This window comes from Centropristis striata, chromosome 24 (genome assembly GCF_030273125.1).
Source record: "Centropristis striata isolate RG_2023a ecotype Rhode Island chromosome 24, C.striata_1.0, whole genome shotgun sequence".
NCBI lineage: Eukaryota > Metazoa > Chordata > Actinopteri > Perciformes > Serranidae > Centropristis > Centropristis striata.
In genome coordinates, this window is record NC_081540.1 from 6,681,704 (window position 1) to 6,706,908 (window position 25,205).

General features: G+C 37.5%; 1 protein-coding gene across 1 annotated transcript; it reads right to left on the minus strand.

The window, feature by feature from the left end:
* Window positions 1-391: 391 nt before the first annotated feature.
* LOC131963151 (sodium/myo-inositol cotransporter-like) lies at window positions 392-23,467 on the minus strand. Its single transcript, XM_059328305.1, has 6 exons — window positions 23,402-23,467; window positions 7,306-7,481; window positions 3,747-4,699; window positions 3,449-3,644; window positions 2,555-2,682; window positions 392-2,469 (listed from the first exon to the last, which is right to left on the minus strand). Exons 3-6 carry the CDS (start codon window positions 4,381-4,383, stop codon window positions 1,274-1,276), a joined length of 2,157 nt encoding a protein of 718 aa, XP_059184288.1. The 5' UTR covers window positions 4,384-4,699; window positions 7,306-7,481; window positions 23,402-23,467; the 3' UTR covers window positions 392-1,273.
* Window positions 23,468-25,205: the final 1,738 nt, after the last annotated feature.

The following is a 25,205-nucleotide window of genomic DNA, read 5'->3' on the forward strand; positions in this document are numbered from 1 at the left end:
TACATTAATGAGATTGTGGAAAAAAAATAAGTATGATAACAATGTTAAATATGCATGTTTTTTCTCTCCAAATGGCAGAATGAAAAGTATGGTAAAAAATGTAAAAAAAATGTAAAAAATTGACAAAATAAAAGACTCCAAAGGGTTAAATAAACTCAAACTCAGCCACAGAAACACTCTACAACTTTCATACATGTCTCACCTTCCTCTGCCTCCGCCCCAACCCCCACTTCTCCCTCTTCTAACACTTTAAGATCAGAAACCAATGAGTTGCATGCCGTGCAGTTTATTAACCTAAAACGAGGCCCTGAAGTAAACCTGAACAACCAGTTTGCTTCGGGAGGCTTCCATCATTTCATATTTCTTTTATGATATGTAGTTGTATGATATGTATTGATATCTCGGCCCCAAAATGAATTTCAACAAGAACTTTATAGCAAATGAAGCTTTAATGAAAATCCTCACAACAGTAACAATGATAAATACCACTGAAGTTATCTTCAATTTAATCAGTTTCTTCAGAATTCAATTGTAATTGTCAGATGATCAGTCCAGGAGGAGGAGTTGCTCTCCTTCACATCTGAGATCAGGGTTAGCATCAGCTCTTACAAATTAATAAAAACAACATAATTTACATTCATAAAGATTTTAAACCGTTTATGTGGAGGACACAAGTTCTATTAAAGTTGTAGAAAATTATTTTTTACAAAAACAACAAAAAGATCTCATTAAATGCTTATTTTTAACATCACTTTTTGACTTTTTGATGAGCACTAGTGCATATCGTGTTACGATTATTAACAAGATCAGACTGAGAGTGCAGCAGTAATACACCTTTAATCTGTTTGTCAACTGCCAATAAACAGAAGAAGAGACTCTCTTTCATCCACAATGTTTCCATCATGCAGTTTTTTAACTAACTTGTCTCATCATCCCCCAGAACCTGGTCTTGCTGATTTGATCAAGTCATACTAAATTTGTGACACAAGTCCAAGTTATGTGACTCATGTCAACGACATATTAAACCCATGACAGTTACCACCAATTATAAGTACAGTGCAAAAATACATTTCATAATATACAACAAATACAAATTTCTTTGTAAAAAAAACTTTTCAAGAGTTGGTTCCTCAGCATTATCTTGAGCATATTTCAAATCTATTTGGGGTTCTTGATCCAATTTTGTAGGAAGAAAAAACAGATAAAAATAGATTTAGATTGCAGCCTAAACTGAATCTCACCTGCAAACCAGTCCTGTTTGTACTTTACAAGCCTAGACAGAGAAATAGATGAAGAGAAAGATCCCGACAGAACAAATCACCGCAAGTCCTAAGTTTAGGATGATTTTGGTTCGTCGAGGTTCATGAAGAAGCTCGTCCATGATCTTTTCCTGCTCCTGGACGGTGATGACCTGAGCTTTGGACGGCTCCTCGTGGGAGCCACAGAAACACTTGAGGACCTTCATACATGTCCCACCTTCCTCTCCTCCTCCAAGGCAACCTTCCTCTGCTCCTCTCCCTTCTCCCTCTTCTACCATTTTAGGGTCTGAGATCAATGAGTGGCAACCATTCTGGCTTTGAAGATGCGTTTCTGTGTCACTGGCTGTTATAGGGTGACCGTTGCTTGGTTGAGTATTTTCATGATTGGACTCAACGCCTTGGCACTTTTCTTTGCCGTTTCCATTGAGCATTGCAAGGTTTAGAGGCTTCAAAGCATTGAAATCTTCTCCAGCTTGGTCTTTTTCTTGCTGTTTTAGTCTCTTTCTTTTGTTTATCCCCCACAGAGTGGTGGTTCTGACTTGTTCTTCTCTGGGTGGAGGAGTGCAGAGACTCACAACAACCATCACCAAAGCCGACACCCAAAACAAGATGGCTGCCACATACATGAAGTGGACATCTTTGATGAACGATGGCCGCTCGTCAGGCTGATCGCAGTGAGGCTCGCGGTAAACCAACGCCAAAATCAGACGCAGTGCACCAAGGGTGAACCCTACCGAGCCGCCCCAGAAGGCTCCTGTCTCGTTGCAGCGACGCCACAGCACGGCGAGCAGGAAGAGAGCAGCTATGGGCGGAGTCAGGTAATCTGTAACTTCTTGGATGTAATAGAACATCTGGCCTCCTTGCATCTCGATGATGACGGGCACCCAGGCGATGCTGATGACCACCATGAAGACCACAAACAACTTGCCGACTATCAGCAGCTCCCGGGAGGACGCCTGCTTTCGTAGCATCTTGTAGATGTCCAGCGTGAATATGGTGCTCGCCGAGTTGAAGATGGAGTCCAAGTCGCTCATCAGAGCCGCGATCATGACCGCCATCATGAGGCCTCGGAGTCCGACGGGCATCACGGACATGACGAGCCGCGGGTAAGCCACGTTGCTGCAGCCGGACGCAGAGCCGCACACTTCGATGCAGTGCTCAGGGCTGATGCACGCCAACTCGTCAGCAAAGAAGATCCTGGAAATCATCCCTGGAAACAATGAGGACAAATATATATCAGCTATCCAGTGAGCCAGGATGTTAAAGACGCTCAGAAGATTAATTCATGACTCTACCTGGGATGACAATGATGAACATGGGGAGGATTTTCAGAAAGCCCGCCATGAGAGTAGAACCTTTGGCGTGGCCGATATTCTTCGCTGCCAGGACACGCTGTACAATCACTTGATCTGCACACCAGTACCTGGAACACACAGAGAGGACGCTTAGAAATAGGTTCGTCCTCTACAGCAGTGATTCCCAACAGGGGGGGCCTGACCCCCCAGGGGGACGCCAAAGATCCATGGGGGGTCGCGAAGCCCTCTTGATTTTAAGGGATGTAATAAATCTAATGTGTTAAATATAGATGAGTCAGCATTCAATTCATTAGTGGGACAAAAACAACTAAATAAGGGCTACATTAAACGTTTATTCATTTATTTATATAGAAAAATCACTATAGAAAAGTTTAAAAATAAAGGCTATATCGCGAGAATAAGGACATGTGTAACATCCCTCCCGCAGTATACACAGGTAACCTCACCTAGCGGTAACCTCCCCTTGCGGCAACCTCCCCTAGCGGCAACCTCCCCTAGCGGCAACCTCTCCTAGCGGTAACCTCACCTAGCGGTAACCTCACCTAGCGTAACCTCACCTAGCAACAGAAACAGAGAGCTAATGGAAAAATGGCGAAGCGTCAGGGAGACGAAAATGCTGAATATCTCAAAAAGAAAAAGAGGGTACCATGAAAGTCACATTGAGTTCGGCTTCGTAGAAGCAATGGACAATTGGGGGGTCGCCAAGGTTTACAATGGTAAAAAATGTGGGTCCCTCAAGAAAAAGGTTGGGAACCACTGCTCTACAGCATAGTGGTAAATCAAGGTTCAAGAGGCAAGGCCACACACAAATACAGCATAAGCATTAGACTGAACCGATCCAGTTTGTCTACCTAAAAAGACTTAGACAAGTACCAAATGGATGCAGGAGTCTGGCCCAGTAAAAAACCGGGCCAAGGCAGATCTGGATCCCTCGGGCCTCGAAGCATCTTCAGAGCATTTGGCTTGGGGTGGAGGTGCAGGTGGCAGGATTCAGAATACGTCAAGTTGGGTGAAGACAGCAAGATGGCAGTGATGTTCGGAGATGCCTGCATGTATTTAGCCTTGACCCCTTAAAATGACAATGACAAGGACATGGTTTAGCAAATACTATCATATACAGATCACACTAATTGGTATTAATGGTGTAACTTCAATGGAAATGGATAGAAACCTTCAAGTCCTCCCACTTTGAAGAGGCTGATGCCGGTGAGGCAGAGTGCTCCGGCGATCATGAGGAACGCCTGAACTGTATCGGTGTAGATAACGGCGACCAAACCTCCTGTGACTGTCAACAAAGCCGTCATGGTGATTAGGAGGATGATTGACAGGTAGAGGTTCCACCCTAAGGATTCCTGGATGAACAAGGCGCCGGAATAGAGATCCACGGACAGCTTGGTGAAGATGTACAGGACGAGAGATAACGCCGCAAAATACACTTTAAGCCGTTTTCCGCCGAACCGCTTGGACAGGTATTCTGGCATGGTGTAGACTCCAGACTGGATGTACACAGGGATAAATATCCAGCCTAACAACTGCAGCAATAACAGAGCGTTTAATTCCCACGCAGCCACGCTTAAGCCACTAGCAGCACCGGATCCAGCAAGTCCTATAAAATGCTCGCTTCCGATGTTGCTGACGAACAGAGAGGCTCCGACAGCCGCCCAGTTCATGGAGCGACCGGCGAGGAAGTAGCCGCTCACGGTGCTCTTATTGGATTTATACATGGCAAAGAAACCGATTGCTAGCACCACGATGAAGTAGATCACCACAACAGTGATGTCTGCCACTTCCATGATTGCAGCTGCCATGGTTGAGCACTTTTGTAGCTCTTTAACACAACAGAACTAAATGCTGGTTTTGTTCCAGGTGTTGGATATAAACATTTAAGTGCAGATACAATAAAAATAACACTAAAATCCAACTCCACAGCTAACTTTTAATCTGGTTTCAGGGCTTCAAACTGTTTCAGTTTAGCAGGAAAAGCATGAAATACAGTAATCTGCACATTGTTATATATACAGAATAAAGAAGTTATCAAGTAGAAGTATGAGATAATTCTTCTTTCGTCGTGAACCTCAGCTTTGGGAATCAATGCAGGTTGTGGGTTGGCAGCTTGGGAGGATCCTGCAAAAAAACACAAATGTATAAACAACATTAGCCCATTCTGTAACCAAGTTTGACACATTATAACAGAAACACTCAAATTTAAAAGGCAATAAGCTGTGGGACTATTGACTTTTCCCCCCATTAAAATCAGTATCATCCTCAAAAAAGCTGACATCTGTCTGGCCCTTGGTGATCTTAAGTCCCGCTCTGTTCGTTTCTTTGACCTTAAGTTTCATGTTCATAAATATCCCTGAAGTAAAATTATCCCGAAAAGAAAAGTCTAATGCAACCCCTTGTTATATCAAGACCACCGCAAGCTGTTTAAACACACAAAAACACATGTTTCTTTTCTTTCCTGTGTCGTCTTTCCGATGCACCTGCACAGCAGAGCCTTTCATAAAGCAAACTGTTTCCTCATCGCTGTGGCCCTTCCACACTGCTTGGGAATGACAAACAGCTGTCTGAGGGCAGTGGAGTAGTCGGCACTTAACCCTTTCTGCCAGGCTGCACTTTGAGACCGACAAAGCAGTTCAACAGGAACAAAAGGGTCAAAAAAACCCAATCGCTTGGACTCACTCCTCCAGTTTGCAGAAGGAAGTTTGCATAATAATGAAGTCGTTCATACTAGATGTATATAATATTATAGTCAGTGGTGGAAAAAGAAGATGACTGAATGTGCATGCATTGCATTTTCAGCTGTTGCCTTTTTCAAAAATTTGAATTATATTCGTGATACATATGGATGGAAATCTGCACAACCTCACCTATATAACCTCATAATTATTTTTTCCACTTTTACTGAATGGATCAACATTTAAAACCCCCAAAAACCCAACATAAAATCAGATTTTTTTGTTTCAAGCCAGCACTTCAGAGGGAAGTTGACGACTCAGCTGCTTAATTTTTACGTTGTGATGTCACAAACAAGTCATGACTCCAGAGGGTTAATGAGGGCATTAATTCAGTGATTAACAATCAAATCTTATCAATGCAAAGTAAAAAATATCAGACACCAACTCTGAAAAGCCCTGACACAGACAATGCACACGTGCCATAGTGTAACCCTGCAGCATGATATTTATAGGTCACATCTCAGCAGCTCTCTAGTAATAACTAGCTGTGTTTTCTGTTTTCACTAGCCTTGATACAGGACTGTAGTATGCGGGTCCTGCATCCAGCCTGGTGTTTGTGTTTGTTTCTGAGCAGAGCGTGGAGGACAACTGGGGTTAACTGCATGAATGCTTGCAATTCTTTTGGAAAATCTTCCCACCCCACACAGCTTCATTTGCTTTATTTTAGCTCCGTGCAGGCAGCGAGAAGAAATTAGTCCTTCCACGTGCAGGGTTTACTCATGATGCTACTTACAGTACAGTCAATATTGATTTACAAGAAATAAGTACAAGGCTAACAGGCTTCTTGAGGGAAATGTTGGATAACCAGAGGCTCAGGGGTTTGTCATTTAGCTTTAAGGCATCTGAGGTCCCAGTCTTATGGAGTTATATTAGTCATTATTAGATCTGTCAAACAGGTTTGGAGCTGCAAGGATTTTTTTTTACCATGAAACAAAGGCCGCCACTGCTACAGTATCTCAACATACTTTCAGTCCACATGGTTTATACACGAGTCCTCTGAAGGAACCTAAAAACTCCCCACCCATAGGTGTTTCCACTTATTACACCTCTGCTCAGGTTCAAGTGGGTGAGCCTTCAAACCAGGAACACAGCAGTTTTTAAATAACTACCGATCTAGAGTGCTGAACTGCATCTTCCCTTCAAATTTTATAAAATAAGCTTGGTTTGACTATCCCTGTAAACTTTTGTAAGAGAGAGTGTTGCAGCAATTTATAGGACACGATAACATATATTCTTATTCTCATTCTCATTCAAAATATAACCTGTAACTGATCGATTCAGTTATAGGTTTAATTTTTTGTGTTCATTAATTTTAATTAATTCAGATTTATTTTCTATTTTATACCTCAAAGAGACATTTTGTGCTTAAACTTAAAGTATAATAAAAGGTTTGATATCTCTATATTTTGTATAAAATCTACAGCTATTTCATACAGAAAAATATGGTAAAAAATATGATAACTGTAACTTCTATAAGCAACCTAATATTAGTTTATGAAGCACTGCAAGTGAGATTTGAATATTCATGTATATTCTTATAGAGTATGTGGCTGCTGGCTTTACAAGGTTGTACATTAGTAACTACACACTTTGCAGATTTAGATTATTAATTAATACAAAACATGATTCAACTAATACATTATGATATATTATTATTATTGTTATTATTAAGGATTACAATTAAAATGTGCACCTGTACCATCTGCAATAAAGTGCATGAATCACTATAATCCAGCTATATAATATACATGATTCTGCATAATGAGTACTTTTAAACTATAAGTTTAATGCAAAAACTGTCACTGAGACTTTGAATGCAGCACCTTTACATGTAACAGTTTACAGTTTGTTATTACCACTTTAACTTGTGAAAACATTTAAGCGCTTCTTCCACCACTGCAACTCTTATCAATGAAATACAGCACGACACAAAACTCGCCTGATTTTATTTCTACCGCGATATCTAAAGTAGTAAAGTGACACGAGACTTACGTGCTGCACGCTGGTGTCCTCCGTCCCGGCTCCCAGTCCGTCTCCGCTGTGGGAAAGTTTACTGACAGACTGGTTAGAGTTCCGGACTGGTTGGGAGCCGGTAGGGTCCTCAGCCTATTAACCGGAGCGGGAGCCTCCGCCCACAGCAGCATCATCATCATCATCATCATCATTACCTGGGCGAGGGCGGGAAGAGGTGGATGATGTGCAGGCAAGTGGTAGATGGTAATCTGACTTTTATTTTAAAATAAATAAATAAAAATAAATAGAAAATGAAAAAAAAAAAACACCAAAACAAAAAAACGGTAGGCTATATCAAAACAATAACTTAAAAAAAATAAAAAATATATATATACTTTATTTAAATAATAATAATAATGTAAATAAATATAAATAGATATAGATATAAAATATGCACAACTGCTTCTAAAAATTCAACAAACAAAATAAAGAACTGGAGAAAAAACTGAAGAAAAAAAGTAGAAAACTAATAATAGTAATAAAACAATATTAAAACAATAACAACAAAACCATAACTTTGTATTTTGTTCTTTTTTCCCCTCACACATTTAAATAATAATAATTATATAATATGCACAAGTAGTTCTAAAAAGTAAACAAATAAAACGAAGAACTGAAGAAAACCAGAAGAAAAAAAAGAGTAGAAAACAAACAATTTAAAAAATATGAAAACAATAACAACCAAACAATAACTTATGCGAAAAAAACTAACAATGTATCCATCCATATTTATGTATTAGTCTACTATAAACTTATTTCAAATATAGAAAGTTTGAAAAAGTAATTTATTAAAAAGTCATCTCCCTTTACCAATAATAAAACTATTAAATTGAGAACAATCTACATTCATTCACAAAGAAAAGATATATCATATGTTAGCATAATCTCACTTTATGGATATTATTAGGCAAATGTTATGGTATTTTAGGGATAAATATTAAGGGAGTGCATTTTTAAAATATGAATAGACCTACCAGTGAATGACTGACAATAAGACATTATTATTGTATATATTTTTTTACATTTAGAGTTAAATACTCAATGTGTAATTTTGATCAGATTGAACTCTAGAAAGCAAAAACAAAACAAAACAAGGCAACATTTAGCTGAGAGCAGGGCAGTACAGGAAGTAATAGAGGGGAGTGGCAGCAGGTGTCGGCACGACAGGTAGTCCGGTTGAGCTCTTATTACTAAGTAAACACAGCATCAACTCAAACAATGAAGTTCTGATGAACTAAAATTTGTCACATGATTGTAAAGTGTGGACTTTAGACTTAGACTGCTCTTCCAACAGCGCAAACAATTCTTCAACATTTAAAAAATAATATATAGGGTGCTCATCACTTCACCAGGTGTAAAATTCAGCTGCAGTGCATCTGCCTACTAACATGAATAAATGGATTGTTTTTACATTTTGGGGAATATTTGCTTTCCTGCAGAGAATTCTGATTTAGACCACTTAAGTCAGCAGCTGGTTAGCCTAGCTTAGCATAAAGACTGGAAACAGGGGGAAACAGCTTTATTGAGCATGATAGTGCTTTGAAAGTTTAAAAAAAGGATTCAAAATCACATTTTATGGACTAAAGGACTAAAAAAGACACTAAATGACCAAAAAAAGACACAAAATGACCCAAAAAAATTCACAAAATGACTAAAAAAAAGACACAAAAAGACCATAAAAGACACAAAATGAGAAAACAGAATGTCAAAAAAGACACAAAATGACTCACAAAGACACGAAAAGGATTCGAAAATGGACAAAACAGCCCAAAACTCCATAGAGTTAATCTGACTTTTATGTTAAAATAGATAAATAAAAATACATTTAAAAAAAAATGGAAAAAAAACAAAACAAAACAACGTTAGGCTATATCAAAACAATAACTTTGGTATTTGGCATTGGTGGCCGAATCTACTCAGTTTACCACAACTCCACCTGGTTTCCCATAACTGACTAAAAGTCAAGCAATAGCACGCCCCTTCATGAAAACACCAAAGACATTATGCATCAACCAAGCCGTAGCTACCTGAGGCCCTGCAGGTTGGGCTGGGCAAACTACAATTTATATAACTTTAACTTCCCTGGAGCTTTGTTAGTTGGCAGAGTGGCTTCGGTGGAACACATGCAATAGATCACATAGACAGTTGTGGAAATACAAGGACTCCGTTTCACAATCCACATTCACAAGTTTTCCACGAGGCTAGCCTACAAATGTAGTCTCAAATTACATGTGTAGGGCAACATGCCATTTATTCAGCAGCTTGAAGCAACCCGTATTTGCGTTTCCAGTTAGGCGGCCCTCTAGTGGCCATAGTGGTTAACACACTAGAGATGATTTGGAGTAGAAAGAACAACAAAGTCCACATAGGTCAGACAGGTCCTATAAAACACAAGACTTTGACCCAGGCTGATCTTCGTTTCAGTTAAACCCCCTCCAGACATATTTTAAAGTATGTAAAAACCACGCTGCTATGATTAAAATTTTATTTAACCCTCTGGAGTCCACAAAAGCGCCGGAGCACAACTTTCCAAGTTTCCTTGTCCAATTTAATGCATTAACCTTTTTTCAGCAAAGGTATAAAAAAAAAAAAAAAACACCTCGACCAAGTGTAGTATCATGATTTTACTTTTTTTTTGCACAGATTTTTCTAATTTAGCTTTGTGCATTCAGCATTTTTAATGCAATCTTTAGTTATTTCTTTGTGTGTTTTTATATGTTTGTGTGTGTGTGTGTGTGTGTGTGTGTGTTTATGTGGGTATTTTGTGTTTAATGTGTGTTTTTGTGTGTGTTTTGTAAAAAAAAATCTATGTTTTTGGTGTGTTTTTGTGTGTTTTTTGTTTTTTATGTGTTTTTTATGTGTGTTTTTTTGTTTTTTATGTGTTTTTATGTGTATTTTTTCGTGTTTTTATGCGTGTTTTTAGTTTTTTATGTGTTTTCTTTGTGTATTTTTTTGTGTTTTATGTATGTTTTTTGTAAAAAAAAATTTGTTTTTTGTGTTCAAAATGTTGATCCAGTAAGTCAAAATTAAAATAATAATCAGGTCATATAGGTGAGGTTGTGCTGAAAACAATGATACCAACACGTCATGGTAAATATTTTTAAGTGGTTTATACAGGCAGAATGAAAAGGAGTCAAAAACCGACAAAATAGCCCCAAACTCCAAAGGATTAACATGGTTTTCCCAAATAAAAAGTTAAGGAAAAACTTTAAAAAGCAGATGTGGGTACATCTACTCTTCCTCCACAAACATGTCTAACAAAAATGAAGTATGATAGGTTTCACTAAAGTATAGCTTTTAACAGCGATTGTGTTGGTTTGCATTATATTTTCTGTCCACAATATCATTTCATCAATACCTGTGGTTCTAACAGTGTTATTCAATCAAGTGCAAAAGTTTTTAGGAAAACAATGTTGAAAAAAGATCTAAAGGAGTCTTGATCACCACTTTACAAGTTTTCTGTTATTCAACCTGTTTTCAGTGTTTCACTCTATTAGTTGAGTTCATGGATTGATGAGTAAACCAAAGGTCACCGACCCAATCAGGGCGAGCACACACCGTGCAGCTTGTTGGATCTCACATGCATCTCGTGCACAGACATATATGTGGAGGCACACAAATGCAAGCGCGTACACACAGTTACTTATAAACCCAAATGTGTGAGTCATGAGAACGTGGACACTGCCTGACTTGGCACTGAGTATGTGTGCCTGTATGTGTATTTAAAAATGCATGTATTGTGTAAATTGTGTGTGGTTTATAAGTATGTAAGTATCTTTGCATTTCATTTTATGTGACTTTATTTTATTGAGTTGCTGAATGTATGCGTGCAAAATATGTTTGCATGTTTTAAATGATTTTGTGTGTGTGAGCGTGTTGACCGTGAACACCTAATTACCCATTACCAAGCATCGTGACCTTACCAGGACAGCAAGTTTTTGCTTTCTGCACACACACAATGATTTCGCAGTTTTTTAAACAAAAAAAAAAAGCTGCAAACTGGGTGAATCTGAGTTGGACAGCTTCTGACTTCTCCAAGCAGCAACTCTAACCGGCCTGAAAAGTGAAGCCAATGCAAAAAATGCCTTACACTGCATTCTCTCTAATAGCCAGCAGGGGGCGACTGCACTGGCTGCAAAAAGAAGTCCAATTGTATAGGAGTTTATGAGAAAATGGCCCTACTTCTCACTTGATTTATTACCTCAGTAAACAAATCCCTAATGAGTTTATGGCCTCAATCATGAGTTTCAAGTCTTCTTCAATACGGCATGATGTTCATGTTGTACATGTTTAAGAAAAATGAAAATTAGGGTCAATATGACGATATGTTGAATGTTGAATGTTCAATCTAATAAACTTTGTAAACGTACACTGAATTCTGAATCATCACATTGTATTTATTTTACGTTTGACCCCGGCGATCCAACTTTCTTTGAATCAGCGTTGTAAATTATTGAGTTATTCATTATTTCATTTAGAGAAAAATTGATGATAAAGTAGGGTTTGCTTTGGGGCGGGGCTAATTTGTGATCGACAGGTGCCTAGCGCCATGCGCGCAGATGGCACTAGGGACGGGGGACACGTCCCCCCCAGATTCAAAGCGATCCTGAACCGTCCCCCCCACTTTCAGCGACAAACATTGTCGATAAAACAGAGGATTAATGTTCCGTTAGTTAGATTATTTACATTGCAGCACATAGAGAGTCCGGTACAGACTTTCAGTGTAAATTTTCAGTGTAAATTGATAAAACACCAAATAAGGCGTTACAGTGAGAATGTGTTAGACCCGCCTTAAAAATAAAAGCAGTGTGTTTTCTTTTTATTAGAGTTAATTGTGGAGTCTTGGTTCACGTTCAGTTTACTGAAAGACACTCAAGGGTCTCATTTATGTTCCCTACATACAAAAACAGATTCATCTCCCACATACTGTCATGCATCCTTCATGTTGACATGAATGGAAGCTTTTGAATATTTCCATGTGGTTTGATGCTAAAATATGTTGCTGTTTTCCACCCTTTTGATGTCAAAACACTTTTGAATTGAGCATAACGTGTGTGAGTAAAACATAAAATAATTATATATTGCTGCTGTTGCTCCATTCAGCCACTAGATGGTGCTAATAAACAGCACTCGAAGCATAGAAGCATTTAAGTATCTAAAGCAGGGGTCTCAAACTCAAATTACCTGGGGGCCGCTGGAGGCAGTATCAACATGACCAAAAAGAGGCACGAAATTACTAAAAAAAGACACAAATGACCAAAAAAATACACAAAATGACCCAAAAAATACACATTAGAAATTACAGTATCAAAATGACCAAAAAGAGACATGAAATTACTAAAAAAAAAAGACACAAAATGACAGACAAAAAAAAGACACAAATGACCAAAAAAAGACACAAAATGACCCAAAAAATACACAACATTAGAAATTACTAAAAAAAGAACACAAAATTATTTTAAAAATACACAACATTACAAAAAAAAAGACAAAATTACCAAATAAAGACACAAAATTATTAAAAAAAGACACAAAATGACCAAAAAAGACACAAAATTACCACAAAAACAAAAATTACCAAAATTACATTACATAACATTTCCCTTTCTTCCGGTAACAACAACACGGCAGATAATCAACGGCCCGGTAGCAGCTGCCTGTCTTTTTGTTAACGCCGTCATATATTTTTATTAGTTAAATAATTTTTACCATAAGTTTAACAATACATATCTTTAAATCAGTTTCATTACTGTTAATATTTGATCTGCCTTATTGTCTGGTTGTCACCTGAAAAGTACTTGGAGTAACTCGTACAAAAGCACCTCATCTTAGTTAATATTGTACTTTAGAAGCACAAAAACAGGTTCAAGTCATTAAACTGCCATGAAACTGGACACACGGTGAACCGTTTAAGCTGCTTTGAAGTTACCAATACACTTTAAACATTATTTTTTCAACCAGTTAAACATGTGCAGATTATTATTTTGTGGGACAAAGTGCAGTTTAATGTCTCAGGCTGTAGATGGCGCCACTCGTCCACTGAACAAACAGCACCACAGCCTCTCAGCTCTGATTCCCAAAATTTTTTTTCATCTAAAGTGTCTGATATCTGACTTCCATTTACCAAACTGACAGCATCACATTACACACTGCTACAGTGTTATAGTGCTGTAGATTAGTTGCTTCTGGAGTGTGGGAGAGATATGACCAGATTTAATGTCACTTCCTCCTCTCTGGTCGCTGCATCGTAGCTCTACAATGTTTTTCTGCTCTCCCACTTCCCTTCAAACATGAAATCTGTCTCCACAAAGACTAAGAAACGGCAGCGGGACTCTTTTCTTCACCCATCAAATATTAATAGACCATTTTTGTGGTGAAATACTGACTTGAAATTTCAAGAACCCACACTGTCAATCAAATATACACAAACGGGTATCCCTACTGAGGGAAACCAAAACATCAGATAAAAGGCAGTTTTTACAGACTATATTTAATCTCATCCCTCAGCAGCCCCGCGAGTCTACGACGCTGCTGCATGCAGCTGATTGACAGACGGAGACAAATAGCTACATGACTTTTCGGCTTGAAAACAGTATTTTAAAGCTGAGGAGTGAAAAGTATCATTATCATCTGCTGGGGTGTGAAAGGAAAAATTGAACAAAATCACTAAATATTTATGTGTTCCTCTTTGCCACTCAAGGCTGGATTATCAACCACCAGTTGGTTTGAACTGGTTTGTTGTTGAGCTGGTAATGAGGCGCAGCAGGAGCTTGAATGGAAAAGGTGTCTCACAAAGATTTTAGATCTGGTTAGTATCAAGACTTTACACGATGTAAACTGGTAATATAAGTCTAAAGGTCAAGCACATTTCCAAAAATGCAGAACTATTCCTTTAAAATCCTGTCTTGTCCTATTTATAATCTTGTTTAAAGCTATTATGCAAATTGTTACATTCAAACGAAACTTAGAAAAGCAGTACAAACACATGGTTTTCACGAGGTAAAAGGGCTTTAACAATCGGGTGTTTTCATAAATGATAAATTATTTATGTATTTCTTTACTTAATCTATTTATTTTCAATTTTTTTGTAAATATGTATTATGTAAATATGTATGTTTAGGAAAACAAAATTGTTAATTGAGTAGTGGAGAAGGGGTAGGTTTAAATTAGCATATGCTTCATCCTATTCCTTTTTCGGACATGTTGCGTTCACATTATAGCTTTTGTTTTGACTATTGCTATTTTTGTTTTGATTATTCTCATTGGATTTGTTTGTTTTTGAGTTTACTTTGTTGTGTTACTCGCACATGTTTGAAATAAAAAAGCTGAACTGAAACTTGTATTAGGTTTCTATGAGTAGAACATGTTTACGTACTTTAATGATCAAAAAATACATTATTTTTCGATTATTGTCCGAAACGCTTCATATTAGCTGTCTCTTTAAGCTGCCATCCCAAAGAAACCATCTTCTCTGATTGGTTTGTGTTTAGTTATGCTTATAACTTTAAGCCTCAAAACAAATCAAACAGGTGAGTTATATAAAAATTCACCCATTTTACAGTTTTCTTGAAGGGGAAAATTAACTAAAGAGACAAAAAGTGTTTATTGAATCAGAATGGCAACATGTTTATTTGTGCTGTAAAGTTGGGCGTTTTAACATGGGGGTCTATGGGGGTCTATGAGGTTTTGGAGCCCTCAAGAGGCTTGTTGAGGTCCTGCAGGGTTAGCTTCATGTTGATGTGAAGTTAAGGAAAATCATTCTTAGTTTTAGGTATTTATACACCGATGAAAACACAGTTATGAATGTCATGCTGCATTACAGACAACTTGAAAATTTCTGACCTACTAAAGAGAGTACAATGTAACGCCAGTCAAAGTCGGAGTTCCTACTTGAGGCAACTTCAAGCATATTTGCCTGTATTTAATTACTCATATTACATTTCTGCCAATAAAACCAACTAAATCCTACACACTGCTGCTGTAGAGCCTAATGGACCTCGTATCAATATCTGGTTTTGCAGGTGATATTGTGATTAAATGATGCAAATTCCTTTAAATAAAATCAGCTTCATCAAACAGGTTACGCAATGCATGAAGAGCAAAGGGTCGGGGTCAGCTGGGAGCGCTGGTGCTGCTGAAAAAGAGAGATTTCTCTGCAGCACAGAGACCAAAGAGAAGAAGAAGGAGGAGGGCACTATTCTTCTGACACAAACAGAGCCGAAGCTCTGAGAGTTGCTGGCGATGGCAGATGGTGGAGGGAAGGAAAGGCAGATGGAAAAATCACTTCCAACATGTTTATCATCGTCAAGAAGCGTGTTTGGTGTGTGTGTGTGTGTGTGTGTGTGTGTGTGTGTAAGGGGGAGATGATCCCCCCGGGGTTAATGAAAAATGTGATTGAATTTTGAGGAACACCAGCACTAGAAGTCACTCTGGTGGGCGAGAGGCTGTAGATTGTGGATCTTATATATGTTTTTGTCTCGAGTTTCAGTGAATCTTTGTGGAGACCTGCAGAACGTGAGATCAAGACAAATCTGACTCACACCACCCTTCTTAGCATTAAAAAAATATATATTCCAACTGTGCCACTCCCCAAAAACACTAAATGTAGAATAATAGTAAGGATATGTCTAGATTGGCTGTGCAGAATAAGATGTCCCTTGTTCAAAAGCGTCCAAAAAAACACAGGAAGTCAGAATGGATAATCTACAGCCATGGAAAATTTTTTTTTAGACCACCCTTGTTTTCTGCTTGATTTCTTGTCCATTTTAATGGTACAACTAAAGGTACATTTGTTTGGACAAATATAATGATAAACAAAAATAGCTCATAAGAGTTTATTTTAAGAGCCTATTTCTAGCCATTTTTCATGGTTTTCTTGATAATGATTTTGGTTATTAGCAATAAAATCATGTAAAATGTCAAGATATCAGCTCTTAAAATAAACTCTTTTTGTTGTTATCATTATATTTGTCCAAACAAATGTACCTTTAGTTGTACCAGGCATTAAAATGTTAAGAAATTGAAGAAAACAATGGTCTAATATTTTTTTCCATGACTGTATCAACAACTAATTACCAGTGATGGCCAAATTAAGCTTCATAAACCTCTGACTTTATTCTCTGAGCCCACTAGATGGTGCTTTCTGTTCCACGAAGGGTTAAAAAACACTGAAGTGCCATTCCTTTTTTATTTTTTCTTTAACCCTTTTTAAGTGTGCCATCTAGTGGGGTCAACAAATACAACTAATGGTTTATGAAGCTTCATTCAGACATCACTACAGCACAGATAACAGCATACAACAATAGCAGGATAGACCAACATGTAATTATGAGAAGCACTATATAATGTGTGCTAAACTGGTGATATAGAGAGCAAATTAAATTATGTATTTTTGTAGTCCAACCCAGAATTTTGCATCTCCAAAGGGTCTATTGAGAATTCTCCTATGGGATTTTTGCATTGGATTTTAGATCATTGCAGAAAATAAGCTCTGTTGCAAACACACGTTTCTGATACTTGCATGTTTTTTTTCCTGCAGGATAATCTTCACAAATGAACACCACTTTTATTATGTTTGAAACGTTAATGCAGCCGACAGAAGTAAAAGTAAAATGTGACGGTGAATTTAAAGGTTCCATGGGTAGAAAGATGGTTGTGTGTACTTTAGGGAGTTCAAGTTGGACAAAGATTCAATATTGAGAAAGTCAACAGTGATTTGAAACAGGACACAAGATGTGAGTCCTGAGCTGCTGAAACTTTAATGCATACGTACAGTCTGATGTTGCCAGGGCAACAAATGAACGTTCACAGCCTTTACTATGGTGAGACATGCCTGTTAGTGGAGAGAGGTGGCTGAGAAACTTGAGAAACACAAATGACTTTGTGACCTCTGCAAACACAGCGCTGACAGCGTGAAGCACAGAGTCTGAAGACTTCTGTATCTGTCAGTGTGTGTGTGTGTGTGTGTGTGTGTGTGGCAGAAAGACTTAAAGAGCGAGAGGCTTAGATTGTTATAGAAAGTTGTGTTTGTCACAATTCATACTCCTTCTCAAAGTCATAACTCGTAGCTCATAACAAATCTGAACACAGACATGATGCACATATTTTTAGGGCCGCTGTGACTTATACACCCTGACAAAATCAAAGTTGCATATAAATGTCCGTGAATCCGCTTAGAAACACACCCTTCTTTAAGAGTAACTCCTAAAATTGCTTGAGAATAATCACATTTTAAGTTTTTTTTCCAATGTTAAAGCAATTCAGTGATAGTTGTCTATACAGGTGCATCTCAATAAATTAGAATATCATAGAAAGTTTATTTATAATTGTTTTGTTTTCTCTGTTTGTTAGTTCTCACGTTGGTTTGCGGAGCCGATTTAGCTGGAACAGCAATAAATATTAATCCTTTATCAGGCGAAGAACCGTATTTGGTAACTTCAGCGGGTATCCAAAATAAAAAATAAAAAATATTTTGAGAAAAAAGTTGCAAATTTACTAGATTAAAGTGGCAGGTCTACAAGAAAAAAAGTTGCAGATTTAAGAGATTTAAAGTAGCAAATCTGCTTGGAAAAAAAGTCACAGATTTATGAGAAAGAAGTGGGGAAAAAAGCTACTTTACTCGCAGATTCACCACTTTAAATCTCGTAAATCTGCAACTTTTTTTCTTGTAGATTTGCCACTTTAATCTAGTAAATTTGCAACTTTTTTCTCAACCCCATTTTGATATCCACTGAAGTTACCAAATATAGTTCTTCGCCTGATAAAGGGTTAAAAACGTCAGTCGAGTCTCTGACCATCTTTCGGAGGATGTGCTACAGTGGAGTTGGTCAAGCTTTTGACAAAGATTGTAAAGGAAAAATAACTCTTCAACATCCGGTGGTTGGGATTTAGCTTCTATCAATTTGGCTCCAAACTCCCAAGATGGCAGCTCCTGTTTCCGACATACTTTGGCTTCATTTCTGTACAGTGTAGCATCTTTAAACACAGCTCCAAAGTTAGGGAAACTGTCCAAAACTTTGAGCGTGATTATAATAAAGTGAGACAAAGAATAATAATACACAAACTAAATCCATTAATGGCAACTTCAATGCTTTGTGAAATACTCCAGCAGCTGTTAATGTTTAGGTTTTATCAACAAAGTGAAGTCTCAAAATCAAAGTTTTCACAAGGAAACCACTAATCTTCAGCTGTCTGGGCTCAGACAGAAACACTCAGAGGTTATCACGTGTTTACGGTCGTAGAAAACCTGATTCAGAGTAAATAATGAGCCGAGCACTGTTGTAACTCATCTAAGAGCTGCGAATAACGGTGATAACTCCAGTTTATTACTTTTGTTTGCTAAAAAAAGCAGTTTTTCCATCATTAATTCATCGCTTATAATAAAATAAAATGATTCAAAATCCTAAGAATAAACATAAAAGGGCAGCATTTTGGCCGAACTTGTACTTTGGAATGTGTGGGGAAAAACTTGATTAAATGTTAACAACTGTCTTCCTGTCAAATTATTTCTCATATCTGTGGGATTAGGTTAGTCCAGATATTGGTCCAATGTAAAGTCACAGAGAAGGAAAAGAAACACAGACACACTCTTAAATTCTGCCTCTCAACCTCTTTCCCTCCTTGATTGTTCCTTCTTTCCATCTCTCTCAGTTGTTTTAAATAAGGGCGTCTTATTGTCTGGGGGGACATTTGATCCTCTCTCTCTTTCTCTCTCTCACACACACACACACACACACACACTCTTAAACATGCTGACACCAAATGCTAGCTCAGCTTTTTTAACGGAGAGAGAGAGAACTTGACAGATGAATGAGGAGGAATAAACCCCATCCTCTCTCTTTCTTTGTTTTTCAGTTTCTTTTGAAGTAAAAAACTGATGCAGTGAGCCAGAGCTCTTATGTAACTCATGAGAATGGGTGCTTGCTTACATGTATTTGACTTGGTAACATCTTTCTTAGAGGGCATTGTGGTTCGTTAAATGCACATTATGAAATCCATTTGAAAGAGGAAGAAAAAGCTTCCAGTGTTGGTCATTCGCCTGTTTGAAGATGAGATGTTGTACTCTGATTTGCAAACAAATTTTCACACTTTTTTTTGTCAAAAACAGACAGTATAAAAAAGCCTCTGGGTCTTAAAAGTGAATCCAACGTAGAATTACTTCAAACCTTCATTATTCCTAATGGCCAGCATGGGGCAACTCCAAAAAGTCAAATTGTATAGAAGTCTATGAGAAAATGATCCTACTTCCCACTTGATTTATTACCTCAGTAAACATTCTCATAATGACTTTATAGTCTTGATCACTAGTTTCAAGCCAGTTAAGTAAATTAGCATACAGTACAAGTACTTTGCAACTAATATTTCTCACATTAAATAAGTCAATATTGTGAGTGTAAGAACACAACAACGTTTACTATATTTTTGTGTTCGGGACCATAAAATGACGCAGTATTTTCCAGAATTACATCAACCAGCCCAAAGCTATTTTTATCCCCATCTAATGCAAGCAAAAGTACCCCAACTGTCCAATAATACCAGCTGATATTACAATATGCACCATTATGAAACTTTTTTTGCAGAACATATAATGCGGAAAATGATGCTTGTGGTGATTCAGAAATGGGGTGAGGTATTTTTTAAAATGTATTTTTATTTAAATATTCAGCAATTGGCTGATGCAGAACATAGAGTCCTGTTGTTTATTCAGCTGGGTTTATTTAACATATGTTTTTTCCTCAGTTATTGCTTGAAGTGGCAGACAATCTAATGCATTGTATGTATAATGTATAATAATACAAAATAATGTTAAATATTCTTGAATAAAGTTTAACAAAGCAGCCTTCTTTAAATAATCACATCTGTGCAACTTAGCTGAAAAATCCGGGTGCAAAACAGATTCCACAAACCAATGGGTGACCACAAGTGACAAATAAAATGTTGGTTATGGTTTGTGGACGATTATTATTATTATTATGGTGAATTAAAAAGCCAGCATTAATCTCTCTGACCACGATCTTTTCCTAAACTCCAGCTTCAAACTACAAAGAGGTGCTTATGTTGGCTTCAGCACTTCAACACACACTGTGGCAACTGAATTATAAATGAAAACCTTTGTGAGCAAATAAAACAAAAAGCTCATTTCTATTCTAAATCAATAACATTTCTGCACTGCAGGGCTCCATCCTCCTGGGCCACTGCGGGGAACACATTCTGTTGGAGTAAGAGGTTTTTTAATGAGCCAATAGCTCAAATATATGGATGATAACTTCACCCAGGAGGGAAATTAATAGAGAGAATGGAACATTAAGATAAAATACTTGATTCATTTTTATTTTTATTTTTTTGCTTTTTTGCTCTGCCCGAGATATTCAGAGCATAATTGAATGTTTCCAATAAATGAGAAAATGAATTTTGATATGGAAATTACACATTAATATCACAGCAATTTTAGAGACCAATTAAAAACATTAAAAGGAAACAAATTAATATATTTATATGACCAATGGATCAAATGATGTGTAATGTGAAGGTATTATAATATTCATAAAGTGGACACAAGCAGGACTCGTAATAAATGCTGCTAACATATGTGTTGGGTGTGTAAATCTGTTAATAATACAAGGTTAATATAATAATATGTGAGTTGTGTTTTTTCTGCCCTCATGTGGCCAGCAAACAAACAACAACAACAACAACAACTGATGCAGACTTAAAGGGGGAAAACTGTGATAATAAAGCTTGAAGAGTCTGATTTTTTCATTTCTAAAGCATATTTTTTTAAATCCTCTGCATGCTTTATTGACATTTTGAGACCTTACATAGACTACAATATAAGTCCAATCATTACTACTTTATACACTTGAATTTACAAATTAACATCTATAATCTGATTGCTAGAGATCAAGGTTATTATAGTTAAAAAAAACTAACGAAATAATGAAAACTAGAATTGAAAAAACATTTTCGTTAAATGAAATAAAAATAAAAACTAGAGTTTTTAAAAAACGATAACTAACTGAAACTGTATTGCGTGGTTACAAAACAAACAAAAACTTGTTTTTGTCAACTTTTTTCATTCATAATTCAGTGTTTCTTTTTGAACATGCAACACATGGTAAATATGTTTACTGAGACTTGGATGTCTGCACTCGAACCAAAATTCAAAACACCCAGAACTGTAAGAGTTAACCTTATTGGGGCTGAGATGGATAAACCAAAGGAAATAAACGCAAAATTTATTATGACCACTTTGAATCTCGCACCCAATGTATAGCCCATTACAAAAAACTAAAACTTACACTAAAACTAATGAAAACTAAACTAAAACTAAGCATTTTCAAGACATAAAAACTAAACTAAAACTAGAAAACTCACTCTAAACTAAAACTAACTGAATATGAAAACAAAAATTCACAACGAAATTAAAACTAAAACTAATGAAAAATTCACAACGAAATTAAAACTAAAACTAATGAAAAATCCAAAACTATTATAACCTTGCTAGAGATCACTGTATGTTATGTCGTCTGTTGACCATAAAAGCAGAAAGCTGCAGAACAATGCGTGGTGGTTTGGCGACAGAACTAGACTGGACCTCCACCAGCCGCCACCCCTCTCTGTGAGGAGGGTTAATCCAGTTAGTCCTGGTTCAGACAGTCATTTAGACCCTCTGAGTGACGAAGGCCAGTCAGCTGCTGTATGCACAGCGCCCGACCTCAGTCAACCTGAATGTGTGTGGACTTAAATAACCTCACGGCCTCATTGGGCTCTATGCACAGTTACAGTCAGGGATTAATGGCCTCTGACATGAAGATAAAGATAAATGTAAACATGATGCTCTGCTGCAGACTTAAGTTATTATTTATGAACAGAATCAATTCTTCCACAGCTTTAACCCGAGCTTCTCGGTAATACACGTATTGACTTCACTATAAACAGAAAGGCCCTAATGTGGAACATTTTAACATCTATGCATCATTCATCAGTATAAGTGGAAACATAGAAACTATAAACAAATAGATTCATCCATTAAAGGTTTGACTGCCTCTGCCGGACATCAGGAATAAGAACTTTATGATCAGTAAATAAGAATACAATCAGATTAAATGCGAATTCACACTTTTTCTACTTGTGTGGAAGTGCCTTAAACCTGCATTTTATCTAATGGCCAGCAGGGGGCGACTCGACTTGCTGCAAAAATAATCTTACATAAGTCTATGAGAAAATTACACCACTTTTCACTTGATTTATTAGCTCAATAGACATTCTCATAATGAATTTTCAAGTTTCCAGTCGTCTTGAATGCAGCATGTTATTATTGTCCCATTTAGAGTTAAACAGACTATAAATTAGGACATGCTTTAGGCAAGAGTAACATTGTGATTGACAAGTCACCATTACTGCAACAACCAGGATAGATCAAGCCACATTAAGGTAAAAAAAAATTTTTTTTAAAAGCACAAGTGGCAAAAGCTGCAGTTCCTTGACTGGCCACTTGAGTCTGCCTCCAAAAGTGAGTCAATCTCCATAGACTCCCATGTTAAAATGCCTAATTTTACCGCAGAAATAAACAGCCTGGTATAAAAAACGGTTTAGCTTTCTATAGCTAATTTCACTTAAAGGATGAACCTTTAAATAAATAATTTATTGAGATTATATTAAGGCCTAAATTATGCATAATTAAGGTTGTGGCTGTTTTGATTGACAGGTAAGAGTTTCGGCAACCAGGCTTGGTTTGGCCCGCCTCAGCTCACCAGATCCACCTCTCCGCCCATTTTTCGGATCAGTCTATGATCTGAATGCATGAGTTTGTTCCTTGCAAACCTTTAAGTGCACCACCCAGGGGAAATACCTTTCAGAAACTGATACTCGTCCACATATGAATGATTTATGTCCAGTGAAATGTTGTGGCGACTGGGAGTTTCTGGGGTAAATGTTCCGGTTTAAGAGCATCACTGAAGGTACAGTCTTTTTTAGAACAAGTCCTCAAATCGTAGCAAATCTAGGACTGCTTGTACTTGGTCCAAGCTTTGTCATTTTTCAGTGTCTTATTCTGAAGGAGACATTTCACACTCACCTTTGTCGTCTATGTGTGAAAACGCTCCTTGCACCAATCAAATCTGTTGATCTGGTCCACGGACCTGCAGGAAGTGAGGTGAACATGATCAAATACATGACATGACTTGCTTTGCCCTCAGTGTGGTGTGAACACAGTGTTTAATTTACTAAAAAGACATTGAACTGTCACTAATCACGAGGTGTCGATGCTTGAAACAGGTCACAGCAGGAACCAACACCAGACGGTTAATCAGTCATTTCCTTGTGTTTTATGACTCAATTTAACTAGTCAGACTTTAAATATGCCCATGTTTGTACAAAGATTACAACATTTACACATATTACTCAGATTGGATGGGGCAAGGTTGTCTGGATGGACATTTTGGCAGTTAAATAAATAACTAAATGGCTGTTAAACCCATAAAATAAAAACATCAGACACTTCTCTAGCCGTGGCTGCAGTGTAAAACATAGCATTTAGATGCATGAAGTCGCTGTTTTATTAGAAACGTAGCTGTAGGCGGGACTGGTGCAGCTTTGAGGAGACAACCCAGGAGGACCAGAGAGAGCATGTTAGTGAGAGAAGGAGGTCGGTGCATCTTATAAACCTGAGGCGCAGTTTGACTTCTGTTCTCAAGGGAGGGGACCCGACAGAAAGAAATCTATCCATGTGAATTCTCCAAGACGCTGCACTCACCACATGTTATACAACACACAGGAACGTTTCTATCAGGCATGTGAGCTTGCTTGTTAAATTATATATTTTTAAGGTTTCGCTTTTGACACTCAGCAACTACAAAGCAAAGAAAAGCTGCTGCACAAGTGCCTTCAGGCTGCATTCTTTCTAAAGGCCAGCAGGGGGCGACGCCAGCAGCAAAAAAAGAAGTCAGATTATATAGAAGTCTATGAGAACATACCCTACTTTTCCTAATGAGTTTATGGTCTCAGTTGCTGGTGTCAACTCTTTTTGGGTGTGTTTGTAGTTTATAAAAAGGTAACTGCAACATGTTACCTGACTTAACTCACTCCACCCTCTCGTCCAAATATGGTCACTTCTGGCTCCCAAAAAATAACATGGCAACTGCAAAAACGCCAAACGTATCCACAAACCAATGTATGAAGTTATAGCGGCTACATCTATTTCTTTTATGGTTACTACATTTTGTTGATAAGAGTTCTTCTGTAAGCTGAACTCTATTTTGATCTTGTAGCAAAAAAAGGCTGTTAAATAATTACTTTTAAAAGTAATATCACCAACATAGTAAGTAATATCTAATTCCTTAGAGGTTTATTGAATGGGATTTGGTGTACTTTTAGCCATGCTAGAACCTTTTTGCCCTTGGGTGAAATATCTTGCCAAATATTAGATGGCTTACCGAAATTTGCCAAAAGGTGCAAAAAGTCTGAGTGTCTTTATCCGGATTGCTCTTCCTATATTTTTCATTTCAACAACAGAACCAAGGAGCTGACTTCCTGTTATCGTCCAGACATCAAGCAAAGAGAAAAGAAACAACAAGATGGAGAGGGCGGGTTGACACAGTTTACAAATAAAGTGAAGTAAAGTCTGATCTTATTGTTTTACTTGGTCCATTTAGTCTATATCCGATTAAACCTTTCTTTTTGCACTCTGAGGCAAAATGTTAACTTCTTGGGTACAATATCCATCCATTCCTCAATAGTGGGTGGATCTACTTTTAACCATTGTCTTGTAATGGCTCGGCTAATGATCTCCGGGGGATTCATCCTGGGTTTTCTGCAGCAGACACAGTCATAGCAAAGAGGCTAAATCTGAGTTTCTCGCCCCCTTTTGGTTCCTCAGAGGA

What these genes read in the sequence shown, in the direction of transcription:
- LOC131963151 (XM_059328305.1), bottom strand. Translation starts at nt 4,383, where the DNA reads ATGGCAGCTGCAATCATGGAAGTGGCAGACATCACTGTTGTGGTGATC. An exon ending in CAAAGTGGGAGGACTTGAAG is followed by an intron (nt 3,645 to 3,746) that starts GTTTCTATCCAT and finishes TGTCATTTTAAG; the next exon opens with GGGTCAAGGCTAAATACATG. An exon ending in CAGACTCCTGCATCCATTTG is followed by an intron (nt 2,683 to 3,448) that starts GTACTTGTCTAA and finishes TGTGTGTTCCAG; the next exon opens with GTACTGGTGTGCAGATCAAG.